This window comes from Euprymna scolopes, chromosome 43 (assembly GCF_053919585.1).
Source record: "Euprymna scolopes isolate OS-2025 chromosome 43, ASM5391958v1, whole genome shotgun sequence".
NCBI classification, from domain to species: Eukaryota; Metazoa; Mollusca; class Cephalopoda; order Sepiida; family Sepiolidae; genus Euprymna; species Euprymna scolopes.
In genome coordinates, this window is record NC_136524.1 from 51614938 (window position 1) to 51640124 (window position 25187).

At 36.1% G+C, this 25187-nt stretch overlaps 1 protein-coding gene across 1 annotated transcript in view; it reads left to right on the forward strand.

Annotated features, from left to right (window-relative positions):
• LOC145268427 (uncharacterized) overlaps nt 1-25187 on the forward strand; it is a 346335-nt gene that overhangs the window by 202496 nt on the left and 118652 nt on the right. Inside the window, exons 3-5 of the mRNA XM_080123988.1 lie at nt 4195-4333; nt 8325-8533; nt 15437-15525. Of these exons, the coding sequence (XP_079980114.1) occupies nt 4195-4333; nt 8325-8533; nt 15437-15525 (437 nt within the window). The remainder of the gene's footprint in view (nt 1-4194; nt 4334-8324; nt 8534-15436; nt 15526-25187) is intronic.

Genomic DNA, 25187 nt, shown 5'->3' on the forward strand with positions numbered 1-25187 from the left:
GCGCGTTTGCGTTCACTTTTATAGATAGACTAGCAGGGGTTACCCGGCGTTGCCTGGGTGATCGGCCCCCTTCCCACTCCGAGGGGTAACAAAAAAAATCACCCCTCTGGATTTACATGCTTGGTGCCGGCCTCCCCCCTTCAGGGAGAGATAATCCCCAACCCCACCTTCAGGGAGGAGGGTGCCTGGAGGCTTCTCCCCCCCCCCCTCAAAGAAAAGTCACCTCCTCCTGGCCTCTTCGCCCCCCCCACCCTTGGGGGGGACACCGACTCCCTCCTTTGGGGGGAGAAACTGCCAAGCTCCCCCCTTTCGGGTGAGAAAATGCCAGGCTTCCCCTTTTGGTGGGGGGATGTTGGCGTGGCCTTCGTTATAAAGATGGCCGGCCAGCTGAAAAAATGACGTCATCGCCGAGGTCCCAACAAGCAAGATATGTGGAACTCTTAGACTGTCAATAATGAACAGTAATTTTTACGGACAGCGTTACAAAACTTCAAAATTGGATTGAAATAAAGAACACGATGATTTATACTGAAATTCATCTAATATTAATAATAAAAAAATAAAAAAACACAAGTTGTTTAAGTATTATAAGCAATTGAATATTGAATAAAAGAAAAAAATGCACCACGTAGCGAGGGGCAGGAAAAAAAGAGCATTGGGTGAGATAAACGTGCGAGCCCCGTTGGGGCAACGAAAGACATAAGCTGGTGTCGAGATGAGTTTTATTAATTTCATGGCAGATGAATGAACAGTAAAAATTGTAAAAAAAACGAAGCAGACATTGTTTGGAAAGTAATGGTGCTAAATGCATTTTTGCTAGAACAGAAAAAGAAACAGCCGGATTAATTATTTTTTGTTTGTCCATTTTCGACGGTGCCAGACGGCGTGAGGGGTCCGAGAGAGGCTTGAACTGTAACGAACATAGTTCGAGCATAACCGCCATCTTACAATGTAAGCAGCTAAAAAAAGGGATTGGATGGAATTTAATATTTGATATAAGGAGGTATATATATATATATATATATATATATATATATATAAAAAATTCAAAATCCAAACGAAAAGTTTTCAGCCATTCATTTGTGGGGGGGGGGGGATCAAATGGACATTTATATCATTTACTGTTATCAAGACGTGCACACATCTTTTAATGTTATAATGTAAAGGGGAGTAACTCTGATTTTTTTTTTCAGTTATTTCCCTTATGCCGACTAGTTATGTGTTCAGAGAAAGGAATGGGCTGAGTGAAGAGGAAATGAGGAAAGAAAAAAGGGAGAATGATAGTCACGTTACTTTTGTCCCAGGCAATGCAGAGTAACCGTGCTAGTTTTACAGAAATCCACAAATAAAACGTTTCCCACACGATGTAACTTAATTTTTATCCCATAGTAGAATTTTTACGGCTCGTTGTTTTATCATTGTTGCTAAGCAACGACATGGAAAAAAATGGCTTTACCGATGATAGATAAATTGAAACAGCGGTTTCGGTTATCGGCAATTACCGGGGGTATTCTGGGACAAAACTTAACTAAGATCACTCCCTGACTCATGTAAATTTCAGTTCAGCCGTTTCGGAGTTTATAAGGAACGAACTCTCGCATAGTTGTATTTATATAATTGCATATATATATATATATATATATATATATATATATATATAATCTCAGCCAACACCTTGACGTTGCCACTACGGAATACAGGGGAACACAACCGTGGCTACCGAGAGTAAGAAGGTCCATGCACATAACAGCGTAACGTCACTTCCTGATTAAGTTGTAGGTATAGACAGCTTCCGGTATTCAACCATGTGGTCATGCTAACAGGCATAAAAAAAATATGGCTACCAATATGTGTTAGCGATTGTCCATATATGTTCTAAAGAGAACAATTCTCCATTCGGATAATAATTATTATAATTGCACATTTGGGATAATTTTAATAAAAATATCGTAAGTGAACTCGTGTTTGAACTTTTATTTTTATCGGAGAAAGTCGCATATTTCATTTTATTTATTTATTTATTTTTTTTTTTTTTACTGAAAAACAATTTTTATATTTTTTTCAGTCTGTTCTTTTAATAATAAATAAAACTTTTCACTGAGTATTTTCAAATATTTTAAAGTCAGCAGTTTTTACGACAGTTTCACGACAATGTTAGCATCAGGCGTAATTTATTTGAAATGTATTTAAAACTTCAACTTTGTTTTTTTTTTATATAGCATTTTAACTGTAAATAATTTACATGACGGGTTTGTCTTACTATACATAGATTCGAAAAACATAAATAAATGTTATCAAAGGCAAGATAAGTTTACTTTTCCACCAAACATGCCGACGTTTTTCTTAAAATATACTGATAAACATTGTATGATTTTCGAAGCGATTACATGTTTTAAAGTGAGTAAAACCACTAAAAACCTTTCCAGATAGGTAGAAGAGTAACTTATCTTGCCTTTGATAACATTTATTTGTTATATATTTGATTTCTGACAACTTTTTCGAATCTGAGTACAGTAATACAAACCCAAAATTTAATTTAACTTGAAAATATTTAAAATACACGTGTATACACTGCACAAGCACCCTTATTATTATCATAATAATAATAATAATAATAATAAAAACTGGTGTAGATGACCTCAACTGGCGCCACACCAACTGTGAAGGGTCAGGGAGGATGGAAAGACCGAGGTAGGAGAGTACTAACCAAATCTCCATTGGAAGTGTGCAGTTCAAATCTGGTACCTTGGGGAGGCATTTTGTCACCCAAACCCCAGGAAACACCAATGACAACGAGACATCAGTGACAACGGCTGTTGCGATAACATGCAATCATCTGCACGAGTGGTCAAGAGGAATCTGGGAAGACTTGTCACTTGGTCTCCAGGGAACACCACAGGTTACTGCCAGTGATCGATCACTGATGGCCTGTGAGACAACTAATACGCTACACATTTTGGGGAAAAACATGGACATAGTAAAACAGAAAACCAAAACTTTAAATATAATTTCTGTATTTAAAGTAATAGTTATTTAAATATTTCAACATATAATCTTGTGGGGAAAAATCCAGCTTCCCAATAAGGGGCACTCTGGATAGGAACAAAAATAATCTCAGTCATGAAAGGTTTCTCCTCCACCGACTGAGGACAGAAAAGGTAAAGTGTAGCATCAAAACAAATACTACACTGATCTTGTTCCGAAGGCTAAAAAATATTTGTGTTTAATGTTTCTTTGTTTGTTCCCTAAATTCATAATTCAGTTTTATCAGTATTAAATTGTATATTGCTATAACATTACTTAATTTTTCATAGATAATATTTATATTTTATATTGAATAAAGTTCAGTTTAAGTAGTAATCGAACTGTGTTCCTTTTTTTTTTTTTTAAATGTTTTATTGCTCTTTTTCAAACGGCCCTCGTATAGTAGTGACAATCTGACAAATCTTACCTACATTGCCTGCTGGCATTTTTCAGTTAACAGGCTTTCTTCTTACTCTCGGTGGCCGTGACACAAGTCTTCAGCTAATACTGTAAAATTACTATCATCTAATTCTTTCCAACACAATCAAATTGTAAATGAATAAATTAGGGTTTCCGTCCTTTTGAGCACATGACATTGTGTATATGAAAAAAGGGTGGATTAACACTGCTTCACCTTCTGGCTAGGAACAAAGTGCAGTATCTGTTCTGGTGTTGCACTTTTTTGAATGGAAATCACTCCAGACAAGGCATTAAGACGCTTGATTTAAGGAACTAAAAAAAAAAATATATATATTTCAAGGTCAAAAACTAGTTGACACTAAGTATTTAGATGGATAGATTCCAGCCCTGAAGTTCTTCCCCCTTTGTCAGAATCATTGCTCATAGAACGTGAGGACTAAAGGAAGCAAGAGTTACGAGGCTGCTGAGAATAAACCCAAGTTTTACTTTCTATATGTCACTTTAAGATGGATACCCAGAAAACAGCAATTCTTCCTCATTTGTCAGAAACATTGTTCATAGAATTAGAGGACTAAAGGACAAAAATGAAGGAAGCAAGAGTTACAAGGTTGACGACAGTAACCTCAAGGTACACTTTTTACTCTATTTTTTACACAAAAAAAAGCAGATTGGACAAAGGTAAGGACTCGCACACTTTTTTGCCATGATTATTGTTTTTATTCATACATTTCTTTGTATTTCTGTTTTTAGAGAAACAACAGATCAATACCTGCTCACCGAAATGGACAGAAAAGTGGATACCTTCTTTCCTGGATCGAATTTTCGCGCTAGGAGTGTGTTCATCGTCACCTGGCATCAAGTTGGTCATTTCAATGCCCAAAACAGACAGGTTAGTAAATATTAGGTTATCCCTATAAATGTATGAACAGATCTTAATTCTATGAAATTAAAAATTGTAAGTCAACATGTCTTATGCAACTGAATTATACATGAAAAATCGAGGTGAGTGTGAAACCGACGGTTATGATTTAACAAACATTCCCAGTCTGTATCTCTATCGAAGACCCCTGCCCAGTCTGTATCTCTATCGAAGACCCCTGCCCAGTCTGTATCTCTATCGAAGACCCCTGCCCAGTCTGTATCTCTATCGAAGACCCCTGCCCAGTCTGTATCTCTATCGAAGACCCCTGCCCAGTCTGTATCTCTATCGAAGACCCCTGCCCAGTCTGTATCTGTATCGAAGACCCCTGCCCAGTCTGTATCTGTATCGAAGACCCCTGCCCAGTCTGTATCTGTATCGAAGACCCCTGCCCAGTCTGTATCTGTATCGAAGACCCCTGCCCAGTCTGTATCTGTATCGAAGACCCCTGCCCAGTCTGTATCTGTATCGAAGACCCCTGCCCAGTCTGTATCTGTATCGAAGACCCCTGCCCAGTCTGTATCTGTATCGAAGACCCCTGCCCAGTCTGTATCTGTATCGAAGACCCCTGCCCAGTCTGTATCTGTATCGAAGACCCCTGCCCAGTCTGTATCTGTATCGAAGACCCCTGCCCAGTCTGTATCTGTATCGAAGACCCCTGCCCAGTCTGTATCTGTATCGAAGACCCCTGCCCAGTCTGTATCTGTATCGAAGACCCCTGCCCAGTCTGTATCTGTATCGAAGACCCCTGCCCAGTCTGTATCTGTATCGAAGACCCCTGCCCAGTCTGTATCTGTATCGAAGACCCCTGCCCAGTCTGTATCTGTATCGAAGACCCCTGCCCAGTCTGTATCTGTATCGAAGACCCCTGCCCAGTCTGTATCTGTATCGAAGACCCCTGCCCAGTCTGTATCTGTATCGAAGACCCCTGCCCAGTCTGTATCTGTATCGAAGACCCCTGCCCAGTCTGTATCTGTATCGAAGACCCCTGCCCAGTCTGTATCTGTATCGAAGACCCCTGCCCAGTCTGTATCTGTATCGAAGACCCCTGCCCAGTCTGTATCTGTATCGAAGACCCCTGCCCAGTCTGTATCTCTCTCTCTCTCTCTCTCTCTGTCCCTTCGTCTCTGTTTCTATCATTGCAAACATATATTGCACTTCCATCCCCTTAATGCCTACGAGAATGGTGTCAGGTTTTTGAGTGTTTAAACTATTCCTACTAATGTCGCTATATATCAAGGCCAAAATGTGCTCAGTGATAAATGTTAATGAGATGAAATGGTTGTCAGTTGAAAAATGTATAATATTCTGGGGAGGGGGGAAGGCTGGCTAACCTGTTTGCTCATCAGTTTGTCTTCATTATGCAGCACCTCCAATAGTTGACCTTACAAGATGAAATCCGTATTGCTTGTCATTACGTAAATTGTTTTTGCAGAGGTACTGACAATCTATTAATATCACAAATTCAAACAACTTAGTTATGACCACTCTGATCAGTCTGTACTGAGATGCAGACAGCATATCAATATTTGTGAGCCTGATCAGACCAGTAAAGTTTTCTAAAGAAATGGAAAACTTTTCTCCTTTATGCAACGAGTGTATAATTTTGCAAAAATAGGAGTTAGTTCCGACAGGAAATTCTTGAGAACAATAGAATGTTGTCAGGAACAGTTGCTTTGTTGGCATTATGATTAAGTTTGGCAACGTCCTGGACAGATTATAAATTTCTACTTATTGTGTGTGTGTGAGAGAGAAAAAAGAAAGGTGGAGAGGTAGAGTTCCCTCTTAACTCCAAAACGGGTGGGCCAAATTAAAAAAAATTTCATACAAATGTACTTTGTATCTGGAGGGTGTTCTTCAGTTTTGTATCAGAATGTCTTTAAGGATCGATAATCGAAAAAATCCTATTAAGGGACAATTCGATTTTGTACCAAAGTTAACACATTTATACAACTTAACATTACCAATGCATTTGAGAAGTTTTATCACCGCACCAGACCAACTTATAGAATTAACAGTAGATTCTTTGGTATGACAGGGGCGCATTCAAAATGAATGTTTCTGTTTAGAGCTTGATTTTTGTATTTTCAATGTTCATTCAAGTCATTATATAAAAACAATTTTATAAAATCAATATTAGGTTCTCTACAGTGCAATGTAGACTACAATGTATTGTGAACTGACATTGCAAGTAGGTATGTAAAGCTTCTTCCTAGTGCGCTGCGGTGGGTTCCCAACTAGAGCAGACAATCGATTTTGTTGAAAAATGGGCGATTTAACCAATTTCAATGACAAAAATATCGGAAGAGTAAAACCCCCATTGATACTCATTTAATCCTGTGCAATGTCTGGTCTCCTTGCTAATTCAGAAACATTTTTTTGGGGAGGGTGATTTTTTTTTTCTTTTGTAAATTTAATTTTCCATTACTGGTACATAACATAACGTAATAGTTATTGATTTTAAACTATCAATATAGTAAAATAAAAATATGTACACATTTCATAAGTTTATTCAGTAATCCAAAAAGGAAAAGAATAAATAAATAACCATCTAGCTATATATTTAGAGATTATAAAAGAATCTGAATCGGTAATTGTATCGGAATTGGGAGAAAAATATTTGAACCGTCACGGCATTAGTTATTTGCAAAGGTGTTGTGCTTTATCAGATGCTGAGGAAATCACCTCGGGGCCATGAATGTATTGCTGGAATAAAACATCTTATTTAAGTCGATTTTCAGGTATTTTCTGAGTGCAATTTATTAATTAATTTGGATCTGGGTGGCTGATTGACGAAATGTGTTGATAAAGCAATTATGTGTATGAGAAAGAAGAGAAAAAGTTTTAGAAAGACTTTTTTTTAATTTTTTATTATTATTTATTTTATTTTTTATTTTTTTTTAATCAGTAAAGTTATCAAAATTCAATTTGGACCTTTCACAGGATACTCAGACTTCTAATCCAAATGTATTTTCTGATATAATACAGAATCTCAGCTGAAATAAATTTTATGGGTTAGAATCCATTCAGAAGTAAATTTTACGGAGAATGTAGAGTTAAGTGTTAACAACTCAAAAGATTTCTACTGAATGAATGGAAATCTTGCCTCTAATGTTAGATCTCTTGGCCTGTTATAGGCATGGCCTTGGAAGAATTACGATGAATATTCCACTCTACCATTGCTTCCATGCAAGTGCTTGATCTGAATTCCGATCTGATTCTTTTCATAATCAGAATGCGTCTTTCTAGCTTTCTAAGTTGTCTCTCCTTGGCGCAAGTCTGAGTATTGATAAGTTGAATTGCCCAGGCATCAATATCCTCCTCTCTGATCTCACTGGTGTACTCTAGAGGAATGGTGGTCCCAGTGTGTCTGGGACCAGCTCAACCACAGTAGCTGCTAGACAGTGGGAAGTATTACACTGACCTGCCTGTCGGGCTACACTCTGAGTTTGCTATAGGAGTTGTGGCGCCCCCTCACATGGTTTAGCTTGCCAACTAAGCAAAGAAGCAGGATATGGCAACGTGGAGCCACATGTGAGAGACTAGATGGTCAAGGACCAGTGACACTTGTCCCCACCCCCGTGGAAGGTGCAGCAGCCGAGCTACAAAGGTCTTTCTAACACATTGAAAAAAAAAGAAGTTTTTCTTTCTTTGCGTGCTTAGCATCAGGTGGAATTTCCATTAATCGAGTTTTTTGCAAGTGTTTACCATCTGTGAAACACGGTACCATGGGGAGTATTTCCCTGCAAACTGCAACATTGTCATCTTCAAATAAAATGTTTACAAGGGTTAACTTTTGGTAATATATTTTGAATACCATTCATCAATATATAAATGTCCAATGACGATATTAGGTCTTTTGACCCTATTATAGGGGTTGCCACAGAAAAATGTTTCGCTTTCTTTAAATTCAAGCGTTGCTTTTTGATATGAATTATTCTCATGAACTTTTGAATTTCAGATCAACACATTCCAGTTGGTAATTGGATCCAATGGCCAAGACTCCTATGCGCTTTTTAACTATGCAGACAATGGTATCAACTGGATCAAAGGCGAAAGTAAATCCAATCTTGCCAATCATCCAGCACAAATGGGATTCAGTTCAGGATCGGAATACCGCCACCTTAAACTGCCTTATTCAGGAACAAGCCGTGGAATTAATGTCGCAAGGTAAATATATGCGTCTACAAAATTTATTCTAACATAGTTCTTGGGGGGGGGGCAGTTTAGAAGCCCCCAAACTAGAAAGGCCCTCAAAACTAGCCTCTAGTATAAATAAAAGTTAAATCTAGAATAGAAAAAGATGTTTATTTTTAGATTTAAGCATAGCAGACAAAAACGGAGGGGGGGGGTTAATGTATCAGTTTGGTCAACGAATAGATTGTATTATTAAAATGACTGGATCTAATGTCAAAATTTTAAATATCATTTGCGTTCATGTTTAACTCGAGTTTGAAATATTTTGTGTGGCTGTGTTTGACGCTCAAGTTTGAAATATTTTCTGTCTGTTTATGTAGACGATATTGTTACAATATACGGCACAATCGTGTTGACACACCAGTTCCTGCTGGATCACCGAAGTTAAGTAACGTTGAACCTGGTCAGTACTAAATGGGTGACCATTTGGGACTTCCAGGTGCTGTATGTGCTCTCTGCTTATCTCTGCAGTGTTTCCATTCGTCCTGGACTTCTCCTCGCCACTGGACTCAAACAGTGCCGATCCAGGAGGTGTGGTTGGAAATTGCGTAACACTTGCCTCACAATTACATATGCAGCTGCCCCTAGAGGGGGTATCCTTTGTCTTTTGAAACTTAATGGAGGCATCATATTTTTACGATGATTGATTTTGAGTTCTTTGAATCTATATGTAGATTATAATTTGTGCACTGACCAGCTAAACACTTTATATGGGTCAATATGGATGAGCAGTTTTAATTTTCGAATGGGAAATGTAACCCCCAGGCCTCTAAAAAGCTATAAAATCAGTAAATCTGCATCTATTTAGTTATAAAATGTAACCTATATATATAAAAGCGAAAATGCATGTTCGCTTTTTGTGTATGTCCAAGAAAGGCTTTTTTCAGAGAAGCGGTCGGTCGCCTAACAACTCTTTAAATTTTTTTATATCACATGTAAATCGTAATATCTCAGAGTTAACAACGGAGCTCGCCTGTCTATTTAATTTGCTCGACTTCTGGAACATAAATATTCAACAGTTTTCGCTCACCGCATGTAGGTTAGGCCTTTTTCTATAATGTTTCCCCCTACCCCCAACGTCTTGGGGAGGGGGAAGCATTCCCCCGCACTAAATGAAATGCTACTCCGCAGTCAAGTTGACCTCATTAAGTCATTAAAACGTGCACCTGCCAAATCCAAGTAATTAAATAAATTCAAACGTGTTTCCATTAGCATCTCGTGGTGGCCGAATGGTTAAAGCCGTCGCACTTTTTTTTTTTTTTTTCACATTTTAATTTACAACTTTGCCTCTACAGTTCAGGTTCTATCCGGGCAACGCCAGGTACCCCTCGCTAGTCTATAATATAAATCTCACCTGTCTGTTTAAATGTATGTATGTATGTTTGTATGTTGTATGTCTGCCTAAAACTTTCGACAGAGGCGACGGATTTTCACAAGATTGATATCGTTTTGTAGCTCAACCCTTCCAAACGACAGATATAGTAGATTTGGCCAAAAACATTAATTCCTTCATCCTCAACTGGGCACTTTACAACAGGGAGGGGTCGCTTTTTTGCCGATATTTTCGAAAGTCATCCCCTCTTTTTGATTGATTAGCCTTAATTTAAACCTTCGCCATTTGACAATGGATGCAACGATAAAGATGTCACGTTTTTTTTTTTTAGTTTTTTTTTTTTTAATGTTTTCCTCCTTCACGGTACGGGTTCGAGCTTGCCTGCCTACTACCATTTTTTTTTTTTTTTTTTTTTTTTTTTCAACACACACCTCCAAACGCCCGGGCAACGGCGGGCACCCAGGCTAGTTAAAAACAAAATGTCAAATTTAAATATAAGCATGGTCATAAAAAAATTAAAAAATTAAAATAAATGGATGAACCGTCGATGTCTTTTCATTGGCTATTACAAAGATGAAGAGGATGGTCCATCTTCTTTCTCTATATCGCTCGATTTATTCTTGATCCCTCGCAATGTGGAGTATTTAACAAGAAGGTATGTTGAACTTTATGTAGTTTTTAATATTGTAACATTTTCATGTTAAATAATCAAGATTGCACTATCATGACCATCACCACTGCCACGGTGACGATCATCAACATTAATATCAAAGATTTATATTAAACTAGAAAAATACCTGTTCCTAGACGAGTAAAATATATTCTCTGAACAGAACAGTTTTGCACTACTTCCATACCACATCCAGGAAGATTATCATCAAAATATAATGCTGTTGAACCTTATATCTAGAATTCTTATTTGAATTTTGATAAAAATAAGTCATCCAAATTTTTAAGGACTAGTGGCTTTTTATCTTTAGAGTTCAATCCTTTGTCTAGTCATACCCATAGTCTGGCCGGCCGTCAGCAAATATGCAAACACAACTAAATCAGGAATAAGCACCGCAGCTATTAGCTTCTTTTTTTTAGGTTGAGAAAGCGACTACTACTATATTTAAAAAAAAAAAAAAAAAAAAAAAGATAACTTTTTTGTTGTCTGCTTCGTGCCTATTTATTGCCTCCTCATAAGGGGAAAGTTGAACACAATGTTGACTTCTAATATGGGTGAAAATTTCAGCTCCTCAAAAAGAAGTACTCTGGATTGGAATAAAAACAAATAAATCTAGAAGGATATCTCTTTCATCTGTCTCCAAACAGTGAAAACGATCCTGGATATGACCTTAAACTATATCCAGTGGTGGCTTGTTGGCTTTGGGGAGTGTGGAGCCACCCTTTAATTACCATTGCTCCTAGGTCCACTCTGACCCGGAATGATAGTACCTGTTAGGGTCCCAACTATGGGTTAAATAGAAACCGACTTGACAACAACTATATTCTATTAAAAATTTTTTCTTCAAAATCTTTGGATTCGGCATTAAATAAACCGAAAAGGGTTGATATGCCGTAAAACAAAAACAACCAACCAACCAAACAGTGAAAACAGATGAAGCGGAGTATCAGAACAAATATACTTTGTATTACAGCACAACCCCGGGATACGGCATTAAAAATTAGTAACAAAATCCAGTGCAGTATATATAATACATGTTATAATCAAATAACATAAATAACACCTGAAGGCAGTAGCAAATCCCGTAACCAGGGCCGAAAAACATTGTATTCCACATTTACATTTAGTTGGAATATCTTGGTCACCATAATACCACATTTACTCTAGGGGGTCATCCTACTTAAAAATATCAAGATATTTTTTCAAAATTTTATTTTATCCATAATTTTTTTTCTTATAAGAGAGTCGCCACTTAACAAGATGCAGAAGCCACTCAAGGATAAGCGTCAATGAGCATAAAGTGGTCACTTAGAAAACAGCATAGTGATCGTTAGTGGTGGGAATTAGGTAGAATTTGATTATTTTAGGGGACGACTCGACAATAACTTATTTACATTGGACTTGAAGACTACCAGGTTGTTGACAGCTGAAGAGCAGGCCAGCGGTACTCTTCCACAGGTGGACAGTTTTGGGTTTAGGTATGCACAGAAAGTGAGGAAAATTGTTGGTGGTTGTAGCTGTGTGAGTGTGTGTTGGGAATGTTCTGCAGGGGGACATAAATTGAAGCTCAGTCGAGCACTTGCCATGAAACTATATCCTTACTAAAACACATTGCTCAAAGACAAAAGGTCAAGAAAGGTGAAGTTGTTTTGCTTATTCTCAAGGTCCATAAATTGGCCCCATGCCACCATTTTTTACTTGAAAGCTTAATGAGATTCGCACATGTTTCGCTATCTTTGGTTAGACCAGATTGCACTCTGACATATGCGTTCCCATGAGTTTTCAAAGCTTTTCCTGCTGTATAAAATAGAATCCCTGAACTCTCAGCCAACAAATCTATCTTTAAACAAAGTTCTTACTTTTTATTACAATGCCCTCTTTAACTCTAAATATTCCCAAGGAACTTTTTACTTTTGCAACTCTTATAACCCTAAGAATCACATGGGCATTGCTGACTCATAATATGGTGATTTAGTAAAACAGACTTTAAAAACAGAACTAGTGGCTCTAAAAATAGTAACAATAAACAAGTGAAACATACACGACCTAGGAAACAAAGAAAAAAATAATTTATGATTTAACATTCCTTACAATAGTAATGTAAAAAACAATATTCCTGAAGAATTTAAGATTTTAAATTCTTTTAGACATCCTCATAAATATAATTCAACTGAATAAAACACTGAAAATGCCTTTCTCCACTATGCCAAATTTAGTACAGACTATTAATTCAAACAATAGAAAAATTAATCAGGCCCAATTTGACATTTCACTTGATACCAATTCGTTTAACTGCAATTGCTAAATCTCCCACTAATGCCCCTTTAATAATGACTGCATACAGATATTATTTACTCATATTTTGACGGAATCACCTATTACTAAATGATAGTATAAATAATAATTTACACTTTCCCCTTCTATCTAATATAAATTTTATAGATAATAACCAAGACCGTAACTCATCTAGTCTATTAGTATTGATAGCTTTTTTCCAGAATCCATCAACCATTATAGCCCTCCATTTGATCTTACCAGTCAATCTACCAATTTTAACTTCATTGGACCGTCTTCTCTTCATTATCAATACCACTCTTAAACCTCTCACCTATATCAGCGTATCAGTTTTCCAATTAAGAAACACATCTCATCTCGCATATATTCCCTTAAAAGAACCAAAGATAATACCCCAACATCATTAGATACGCCTGTTAAACTTATATAAAATAACTTACATTTCTCTTTAAAATCGACCATCTTGAAAAAATCTAAACGTTCCTCACCCTCGCAATCTAAATTCTGCCAACTGTGTTTCACAGGCAGTTTTAATAATATCCTCTTCCAAAAATAAAACAAAACATTAATGTGGTTAATTCCAAGAATGAGTTTACTTTCCATTGCCAGCATAAGAGAAAATTTAAATATGCTCACTTAACCTTTACTGACACTCCACCACCATATTCTGCTTTATCTTAGTTTCTACATCTTTTGCCCTTTCATTTATTTATCCCTATGTATGCATATCTAAATTTTTTAATTATGCTCTCTTTCTAGAATTGTAGTTACTCCACTTCTATCTTACCATGTATCGTAATATAGATTACTTTCCTGATTTTTTTATACCTTCCTCTTTCTTATTAGTTCTTTCCTCTTTAATTTGTACCCCCATATATATATGACCAATAAATTTCAAGATATTGACCGTCTTACCATTTATTTCTTTAAGTATATTTCACATGTACAATTCATGTACAACAGACTTAAAGGAATAAATGGTAAGGTGATCAAAATCTTGAAATTTGGAATATAGACTTTTGTTATATGCTCTGTAATTACATTGAGCTTCATAAATTAAAGGGTTGGTATGAATAAAAGGCGGAATATAGTTAAAGAAATATATAATAGTATCTTTTCTGTTTTCTTTTTTGAGATAATTTTATGTTCCTATTTATGTGAGTTTTGCGTGCATGTGTGTGCGTGTTTACATATGCACGAATGTGCTTGTCGGTTTTCATTTGTATCTTTTTTATTCAGATGTTTTTTTTTTTTTTTTTGCTTTGTATCTGACACTGACGTTTTTTTTTTTTTTGCGTTTGTAGTTGTGATTATTTATGTGTATCTATTCTCAATGAAGAAATCGTTACACTTCATGTCTCCTTTATCCCCCTCCCCACGCTATAATCACATTGACTTATGTATACCATTAACCCTTATCCTATAGTGGCCTCCGGGCCTTGATAAGTGGTGATTCCTGTGTAAAAAAAAAAATAAGTTCAATCTCAAGATTTTGTATTAGACTACAGTCATCTTACCTGGATTACTTGTTCAAGCACTCGAGCTGGACTACCTATAAAGCTTCAGATTTTTTCTATTTTGTCTGTACCTAAATTTTTTTCCCCTCAATTTTCTCGTTGTACTCCTCTGCCTACTTTTCGATATTTCTTTTCATTAGCTCCGATTATTTTGGGTCCTGGATATGACCTTAAACTATATCCGATGGCGAGGCTCCAGCTTGTGGGCTTTGGGAGTGTGGAGCCACCCTTTAATTGCTATTGCTCCCAGGTCCACTCTGACCTGGAGTGGTAGTACCTGTTAGGGTCCCAACTAAAATAGAAACAGACTTGCAAAGAAATATATAAATATATTCTATTAAAAAAATTCTTTCTTCAAAATCACTGGATTCGGCATTAAATAACCTGAAAAGGGTTGATATGCCGTAAAACAAAAACAGCCAACCCATTATTATTGTCCCTTACACTTTACATTATTAATCTAATATTTATAACCTTATCTTTTAATAATGTCGATTTTTCTTCTTCTGAGAAGCATTTCGGTTAGAAACTTCATGGCCTGCAGAGGTCTTTTTCCATTTTTTTTTTCTCACTTTCATCATTATTGGTCTGATATAATAAAGTTCCATGTAACTTTTTTATTTATCTTATTTAATTCATGAATTGCTTCTCTTAACCTTTTCACTATCTTGATATGTTTGCTTCATTAAAGATAATGTTTAGGTTTGTTTGTCGTGCGTGTGTATTGCATTATTTTGTTGTTTTACAAGATTGTAATGTCAGCATTTACACCGGATATCTATAAACAGTAAAGATAATGACTAACTTTATTTTAGAAATTAACCTCTGTGTGTGTGTGTGTGTGTGTGTGTGTGTTCGTATATGTATGCGTTGTTTGTATATATGTGTACATATCTGTTTTGCGTCCCGGCCCCTCCCGGTATCTGTCTTGCGTCCCGACCCCTCTCGGTATCTGCACCACTCAATATCTCTATTGCGGCTTACTCTCTCCACATTAATAATCTTCATTAAACTTGCAACAAACATATTTTAATTCTTGGATTCTTTTGTTTTGTTTCCAGAAATTCTAACATAAATATTCCCGGACAATATCTTTTCCATCTTGGTGACACTCATGGTTCAAACATCGGACAGCCGGATCCAAATGATTGTAAGTATTAAGAAATCTGAAGATTAATCATTATTTTATGGTTGGGTCTGAAGAGCCCTCACTTGTGAGCAACGATTTTAATCGTGGCAATTTTCTGATTGAACAAAAGAGGGGCTTCATTTCTGGCATTCTTGTGGTGTAAAAAAAGAATAAAACGAGATGTTTCATGTGTCACATTTCATTATACACACATGTATATATGAGAGAGAGTGCACTCAAATGATATATATAAAAAAATAATAATTAACGGCATTTAAATAAGTGAAAAAAAAATATTTTGGAATATCATGTTGACTTATATCTTGACCAAGATCTGCTGTGAACTTTTTTTCATTACGAACTCTTTGTCTTAGCAATATCGCCTGAAGAGGTCTCTAGTTACTTATAACTGGCTGATCGAAATATGTTCATGATTGCGTAGCAACACAACTTACACTTATGCAAAATAAATAAAAAATATATACATAGATATATACATAATTTTTTGAAATTCATTTTTTTTACACCTATAGATCCTAGTATTTCATGCGTATGGAATCATCAGTACAGGAAGTATCAATTACTGCTGGTCGCTGAACTGTCATCGAAGCCAACCTTTGCTTTGCGGGCTAGGATTCTTCCTTTCAGCCATGAAGTGAAACGGAAGTGAATTTAGACACTTATGAAGTTGGCTTGTTGTAATCAGCAGCCATAAGAGTATTCGACAAACAGGAAGTTTGGAAGGGTGCAGGTGTACTAATTGGCCGCTTTATTCCCAATTCACTAAATAGGGCTCCAATTTAATATAAAAGGTTCTTTTATAAATATAATATTTTTTCAATAAATATTAATAATTTAAAATATATATATATATATATATATATATATTATATATATATATATATATATATAAATATTACTAGTAAGATCCGTGCCCATACGTCTTGCTAAAACGGGAAAGTATATTTTCTGCAATTACATGAATCAAACCACATGTGACAGCATAAAATGGTTTGTGTGTGTGAAAAATAAAAAAGGAACAAACTAAGTTATGCGTTCATCAACGTTTCGTCTTTATTACGACACTTCCTCCGGATGAATGAAATTAAGAAAACAAAACACCAGTACAAATATTTGAAAATATATTTTTGATGTAATGAAATGTATGACCCTGTTCCATTTCAGAAACGGAAAAAGTCGTTGGAAATCTCCCCAGCCCCCCCCCCCCAAAAGGAGGGGGCATAGCGTTATGAAAGAGTTAGTTTTTTTTTTTTTTTTTTTTTTTTTTTTGTTTAAATAACTTCATATAGCCGTTAATATATTTAAAGTTATGATGCAATTCATATTTGAGGGGAGGGCGGGAGACAAATGTTATAATTTAAATATCAATGTGTAACTGAAATGAAATGAGTGCATTTATGTTATGTAATTTATTGACTGATTATATGTAATAATTATTATAGATGGTGTTTTTTTATGGTGTGAGAGTTAACCTTCGTCTAATGGTAAAAAAAAAGAGCTACACAAGTATTTTCCAGGATAAATAAGCAAAAATCATATACACCAGACCCTTCTCTCATAAACAGACATCTTTTATCTACACACACCAATAATACAATAACTTGCACCACACTAAATAAACTATGAATTCTAATCATACAAACTAAATCACAAACTATAAAACAAACATTAAAAACAAAACATGTCTAAAACAATAGTTTTCAATTCAGCCATATATACTGTTCCTTGTCAAAATCACTTGTCAAAGACATGCCGATACAAAGCCTGTCTAACACTGCCAGGCACGTGAAGTACCTTTTTTGTATGAGATTTCATAAAAAATATGCCCAGCCGTTTGCGAGTCCGTAGGGAACGAACTCGCATATGCATACAGTTCCTTTTATGTGATAGATTACACGGACATTTGTATTAAATCAACGCATGAGGAGTGATAGGCGTATGTAAGAGGGTGGGCTGGTATATTCGTAGTGATGTCGGTGATGGTTAAAAATTAATTATTTTACAACTTTTCGTTTTTGCTGAACTAAATATAGGCACAAGACGTATTCTAGCCGTAGCTAGTATGCTTATTTGCTTGGTACTAGTTGTCCATCTTTTCTTTTTTTGCGAGGGGGGGGGCGAGGGAGGGAGGTATAATTTAATTAAGTGGAAGCGTCATGAATGTTCGCTAAGGCTAGACAAGGAGTTCTGATCATTTTAACATTTTTCAAGAATTCGCCAAATATATTTTCAACATGAAGTTGTAATTATCTTAGCGAGAAAGCCATCAGATTGGGGACACGAAAAGAATCTTTGGAAATGCCATCAGTCTGAGATAATTTGTCAGAATGTTCTGAGATTCCTGACACCGTTCTTAGAATGTAAACAATATTATGTCTTTCTCAAGTTGAGACTTGACCTGTGGTTCAGGCCATGCTCTCATTGAAAACTTTTTTTTTTGTTTACTTTCTTTCTTTCTTTGTTTTAAGTAATAACTGCGTCTTGAAGTGTCAAGATAAGCCTGCATGAAGAACAAAACAAAACAAAGTGGGCGAAGAAGATTTAGTGGGAATGAGAAAAGGATAGGACAAACAAAAGAAAAACAAAAGAAAATTTGAAGATTAAGGAAAAAGCTAACAAATTTATATTGATATTTTTTTTAAATTCTTAAAAAAATTTTAATTTTTTTTTAAATGAAAATTTTAATTGTTTTAAAAAAATTTAATTAAAAAAAATTTTAATTAAAATTTTTTTTTAATTAAATTTTTTTCATCGTTGTAAATTAAAAAAATTCACCGTTATAGTCTTTTTTCTTTTTTTTTTTTTTAATTTTTTTTTCGAAAATATATCTACGTTTCTAAGCGTAAAAATCACCACTTTGTAACTAACTTGAAAGTAAGACTAGACTATCTATCGTGACTCGGTCCTTCTTTTTTACCTCACTGGAGGGGACAACTTGTGACCTTTCGCCGCTGACACCGGTATTTTCCTTTTCCCTTTGTATGGTGCGACCATCACGAGGCCTTCGCTGCTACTGCCTCGACATTTCTTTCCTCGGTGTAAGACCTTCGCTTTCTTTTATCTTCAATTTCAATAAACCTATTCGTAAACTGTCTTCTGAGTTTTGATTTTGGAGAGGTGTTTATCCTTTCATCCGTAAAACTTCAAACACTCTAAGCAACGGAACACGTGGTCTTTATGAGATGGAACACTATCGGTAGTCCATTAAGTCAATATTTGTTGTATTATCATTAAAAAAAACTTATATGTCTGAAGAATCCTAGCGTGGACGAAACGCGGAATATTCTGTGTAGCTTAATTGCCATAGTTATTTTCATAACTTACTAATATATATATATATATATATATATGAGATTTTGTCAGTTTTTTCTGACAATAATTGTATTCGATAAGTTTTTTATAGGAAGAACTATTTCCTCTACAGTCTAGTCGCCCCACATTTCAAGAACGTATACGAATACATGTGTATCTCTATTATATCAAAGGAACTTTGTCTGTGTGAGAGTTCGTTTCCTATGGATTCGAAAACGGTTGGGCCGATTTTTATGAAATTTTATACGAAGGTACTTTTTATCTGGCAGTGTTAAGTTTTGTATCGTCTCGCCAATTTTTAGTCAACTAAGCATCTGACCGGCTTTGGGTAGGATTGAAACCGCTGTCTTCAGACAATGCTCACCTGGAACCGTAGATTCAACCTATCTTTCTAGTGCCCCACGGGCCGATCAAGGTTGGATTTTTTGGTCTTATATGTCCAAGTTTTTATCTGGTTTTCCATTATCAGATGGTATATTGTTTTTACTATTGGAATCCTTTTGAGATGAGTTATTTATTTGCGGACCATCACCCTTGACGAAGGCCAGAAGAATAGTTGGCCGAAACGTTGTGAAATAACTAGATGGGGATAATAGTGTACAAAAAAATAAATTACTCGTTTCAAAAGGATTCCAATAATAAAAATGTTACAATCTTCTTTATAATAAAGTAATGTTTCTTATGCTTCTTTGACGACTATAGTTTTCTATATAAAACTTGAATATGCAAAACTGTTTGGCAACCATTTCGACCAAAGGTTCTCAACCGGGGTCCACATAGATCCTAGGGGCCATGAAATATTTCTGGGGGTACACTGGTAAAAGATAATAAAATGGGGATCTACAACGATATTTTGGTGGTCCATGAAGAAAATCAACTCAGAATTTTAACCAGTGTACATAAATGCTGCAGTGAATTCAATTGCTTGAAGAGCTCTGATCTCCATCAGCTTGACCATGGAAGAAACATTGTAATATTGTAATATAAAATATTAGTAAAGAATTATCACACTAATTTAGATTATTATTACTTATCATTATTATAATTATTATAGTTGTAGAATATTTTATTTGCATTAAATTAGTTTTCATTTAAAAATAAAGCTTAATTATATAATATTTCTTTGATTATTAAAACCTCAAAATTTATATTAGTGAAAAATAAAAGATTGTCTTATGACCAATAGTTATGAAGGGGTCCACCAAGATAAAAAGAAGGGAAAAGGGGTCCATGAGTAAAAAAAAAAAAAAAAGTTGAAAACCACTGATTTAGACTAACTCTTGAGGCATATTTTCAGAAAAATGTCCATCGCTTTAATATTTGTTTACAATTTTCCGTCCGAACAGCGCCTCTTGACATAATTATCAATACAGGATGTCATAGGTATATTCACTCGGGTTCTGATGTAGTAACACTTCCACCGACCTACATTGGGAATTCTTGTTTTTTTTAATAACTATTTTTTACTTACACTGTAACTACTTTATTTTTACAGTTCTTGCTATTATTTGTTAGGCATTTTTCATTTTCATTGGAGTATAGAATGCCCCTTTCCCCTAATTTTTTTTTATGCACTTGAATAGGCTATTCCAAATACTTTATTTCACATTCTTGATTTATGCAAGAAGCGAATAACACATTGACATTCAAAGAATGCAGACTGGTTTTTGAAGTCAATACAAGCGTTCGTTATTTTTTATATTACTAACATTTCAGCCCGACGTTGCCCGGGTGTTTGGCAGTGTATGTTGAACAACAAAAGAAAAAAGCGGTCAATTTTGACTTTGGTCCCTTAACATTTATTCTTTTGGGCTCAAATCAAGTTAGGTTCCCTGGACATGGATCTAACTTATGTCTAAAATTTCAAGTGTTTAGACCTAAAATTGTCGGAGGAGTTTGGTAGAGTTCTTAAAGGTCAAATCGTTGAAATTTGACCCCTTAACAAATTTCTGTCCGAAAACGGACCACAAACATTTTCCCAAATCTCAGTACCCTGTATATCAAATTTCGAGTCTGTAGACTTAAAATTGACAGTTATTGCGTAGGGAAATGTACACACACACACACACACACACACACACACACACACACGTTCACTTTTATAGATATATAGATTGTTGAAGTAATACTACTTAGAAGCAATTAAGATTTTAATCATATAAGAAAAATTAAATGCAACAGGTAGTCATTAACAAATTTATTTTCATTTTCTCTGCCCGACTATGTTTACACCAAAGCAACGTCAGGTAAATTGTGTTACTAATAAACACTAATTATTATTCGGACTACTCTACTCATCTTGAGTGTCATTTTCACAACCTTTCAGTCGATGTAAAATTTCGAACTCGAGAATCTGCACATTGACGGTTTAATCCTCGGTTTGGGCGACACTAAAAAATACAATTTCCAATTAGTACTTCTATTCAGTTTTGACTAACGGAACGAGAGTATGCTACCCACCTGGATTAAATAAAGGGTTTTCTTCGAAATTTCATGCGTATTCCCAAGTTCGTCAAACAGAATTCAAAGTTAGACCGGATACTCCTGAAGGAAGTCGGATTACGTCGACCGAAACGTTAAAATAACGAACACGAATAATCAATCGACATCTACAAAAATTTAGAAACTTTTATTCGTTTTCACTCATGCAGATTTTTTTGTTGTGATTTTGAATGCAATACACTTTCTCAAATCCTACCAGATCACACCCATCATGTAGATCCTTGATTAATAAGTGGCACTGGCAAAGTAGTTTAAAGTCTTTGTTTTAACAAACATAAATTTTACAAACTTTCTCATCAGATGGAAGTTGTCTAGTGGTTATGGTCCTAGCTTCATACCGAGTAAAAAAAAAAAAAAAAAAAAAAACGCTGCAGGGTCTTCGACTCATCACAAAAATAAATAAAAACTTCGTAATGTTACCACTATTTGGATAGTGTTGCAGAAGAAATAGACAAACAAGGTTTGGATTATTGGTAATGTTTGCGCTTCCCGAACTCTCGTTTTAGTGCCATCCTACCCTACCTTTCTATCGTTACTCCACATCCTCTCACTCGCACGCGCGGAACACTATCCCCTCTCACGAACGCGTCATATCATTAACTTTCTCTATCTCACTACTTATCCCCCCTCGCCCTCTCTCTCTCTCTCTCTCTCTCTCGTTTTCTTTCTGCCTCACTATGTCTTTCTTTCTCTCGATTTCTCTGTCTCACTCGTTTTCTTTCTGTCTAACGGCGTTATTGTCGTCTCACTGCTCGTCTCTTTTTTTTTTCTCTTATCTCACCCTCTTGTCTCGCCGCTCTTCCCTCTTGTCTCGCGTTTTTTTTTCTCTTGTTCTCTCTTACCGTTTCACTGCTTTTCTCCCTCTATCTTTCTGCCTCACTTCTCTCTCTCTCTCTCTTCCCCCCACTCTTTATCTGTGTATTTCCTTCCATTTCTATATTCATGCGATTTTTCCTTTATGCCCTTTGAATATATATTAAAAATATGTCATACGAAAAAGACATCGAAATTCTTTCATAGAAGGTCAAAGCATCCTGTGAATGCAGATAAAATGTCTTAAAATTCTCATTCTGAGTCGTCAAAGATAAGCAGGAAAAATGACTAAACGTATATAATCTTAATGGATGCCAACATTTGTTTATTTTAAAATGACCCTTGAAAGTTCCTGGAATTTGGATGGGCACAGAATACATAAATATTAAAATTTGACACGTCTGTAGCATGAGAAACTTTGTATATATTCGGGTATTTTTTTCAAAGACAAATTATTTGGGGCAAATAAGATCTTCTCATAATATTTGCCTCGGCACGATTTTTAAATCAGATTAATGTCGATTGATAAGTACAGAAATTACGAATAAAGCAAAACTAGAAACATTCGAGCAATTTTAAGGAGAATGTACAAAATAAATTTAGTTGTGTGTGTGGGGGGGTGTTATATACTGTAGTGAAGCAACTAGCTTTTTATCTTTCTCTGTTTTGTCTTTCCGGTCTCTTTTTCTCTTTCTGTCTTTTTCTATATATCCACATACAGTACTGTTTCGCTGTTTCACAGCTCATCAGTGCGGCTAGACAAGCAACTACCTCAAGCTAGGAGATATATATATATATATATATATATATATATATATATATATTTGTAGTCATCGACACACAGTACTGTTTCGTTGTATCACAACTCATCAGTGCCGCTAGACTAGCACCTCTCTCAAGCCTAGGAATGAACCTAGAACCACCGCGTTTATAGTCAGCAGTTCTACCGATCGACCCACGTATGTATTTTTTCTAGAAACTATATCTAATCTAAGTATCCCAAATTTCTTCGTTACCCTCTCTGCTGAATATCTATGTGCCCACACCTCTAAGTAACTCGTGGATACATTACCCTGTGAAAACTTAACCGATTTCTATGGAATTTAAACTATGTATAAGATACGAATTCAGTCTTTTCGAACATTTCAGTTTCTTATGACTTTATCGGAGGATGAAGGCGGGTAGGAAACGTGAATAGTGAGATGGCAGTAAAAAGGAAAATCATATGTGAGCATAGTGAAAAATATATAGTTGCGGCTTTTGACAGGGTATGGCATGAGGGTCTCCTCAGGAAGATTAGATCTTACGGTATCACTGGTAGAATACTTAACATAATTAAATCCTTCTTAGATAAGAGAAAAATCCAGGTTGTCCTCGACGGTCGTACGTCTAAACAATATGATATAAATGCGGGAGTGCCCCAGGGATCTATCCTTGGACCTCTGCTGTTCCTGATATTCATAAATGACCTCCCCGACAAAATTGCCTCTGAGATGGGTATATATGCTGATGACACCACACTCTATAGCAGGCACGACAGGAAAACAAATGAACATATATCTAAAGTAATGGCAGAAACACTAGAGGATGACCTCCAATCTGTAGTGGAATGGGGACAAAAATGGATGGTAACGTTCAATGCCACCAAGACAAAACTGGTTTCATTCAATAATTACAAGAAACCTTCTCTACCACCTATAGCAATGGCCAACGACTCTTTATCTGAGAGTACGTCTCTCAAGCTCCTTGGCCTAACGTTCACAGGAAACATGAGTTGGAACAATTACATCGAGGGCATTACCAGGGCCGCTGCGAGGAAGGTGGGCTCTCTCTACCGTGCTAGAAAACTTCTAACACCCGAAAGTATCCTGTACCTCTATAAGGCCACTATTCGCCCATGTATGGAGTATTGCTGTCATATTTGGGCCGGTGCATCGGCTACTAGTCTCTCGCTCCTTGACAGGGTTCAAAAGAGAGTCGCAAATCTGATAGGCCCTAAACTGGCATCTAAACTTCAGCCTCTGTCCCATCGTCGAAACGTTGCATCCCTCTGCCTGTTCTACAAGTATTATAATGGTGAATGCTCTGAAGAACTGCAAGCACTTGTGCCCCCACGACGTGAACACCCTCGACAGACCCGACAAGCTGCAAAATCCCACCCCCACACTGTAGAGATCCCTAGATGTAAAAGATCTTTCTACTCCAGTAGTTTCTTCCCCAGAACTGCTAGACTTTGGAATTCCATTCCAGGTCACTGCTTCCCCAACTGTACTGACATGCATAAGTTCAAGTGCAACGTGAACCAACATCTCGCTGCCCTAATCCCTACATAGTACCCCAGTAGATGTTTCCCCTGATAGTAGCCCCCTACACGAAAGTGGCAATGTGCCTTGTTTGGGGTAAAAATGTAATAAAAAAAAAAATTAAAAAAAAAAAAATATTTGTGGTATAATATTAGATATGATCACGAAGTTTTGGACGATCATATTTGTTGGAAAGGGAAATAACTAATCAGGTACCAGAATCACAGAATAAAATATATTAGATCTCTTGAAATTTTTCAGTCATAGCTTATCGGAACTACTCCCTGCTAATTCTGGTTAGATTAATACTGTTTTACCTGTTTTTTTTTTGTTTTTTTTTTACATAGGCATCACCACTTATCAAGGTCAAGAGACCACTCGAGGATAAGGGTTAAAGAGTGTACAGTAGAAATTGGACAATATAGTAACCGTTAGTAATGGAGATTCGGTAAATTTGTTAACTTATATGGAACGGCTCATCAAAAACTTGTTTACGTTAGACTTGAACACAACCATATTGTAGTCAGCTGGAAAGCAGAAAAAACGGAAGACAATTCCACAGGCGTGCAGTTCTAAGAAAGAAGCTTTTCTCATGGAATCTACGTTTATGTTTAGGCACAGATAACGAGTGGGGTGAAACTAGTGATAGTGCTTTACTGCTAGACCGGTGTTTCTTGTGAAAGTTTGGCGAGGTGGGTCCATAGAATGAAAATAACGATAAAGCAGAGACAA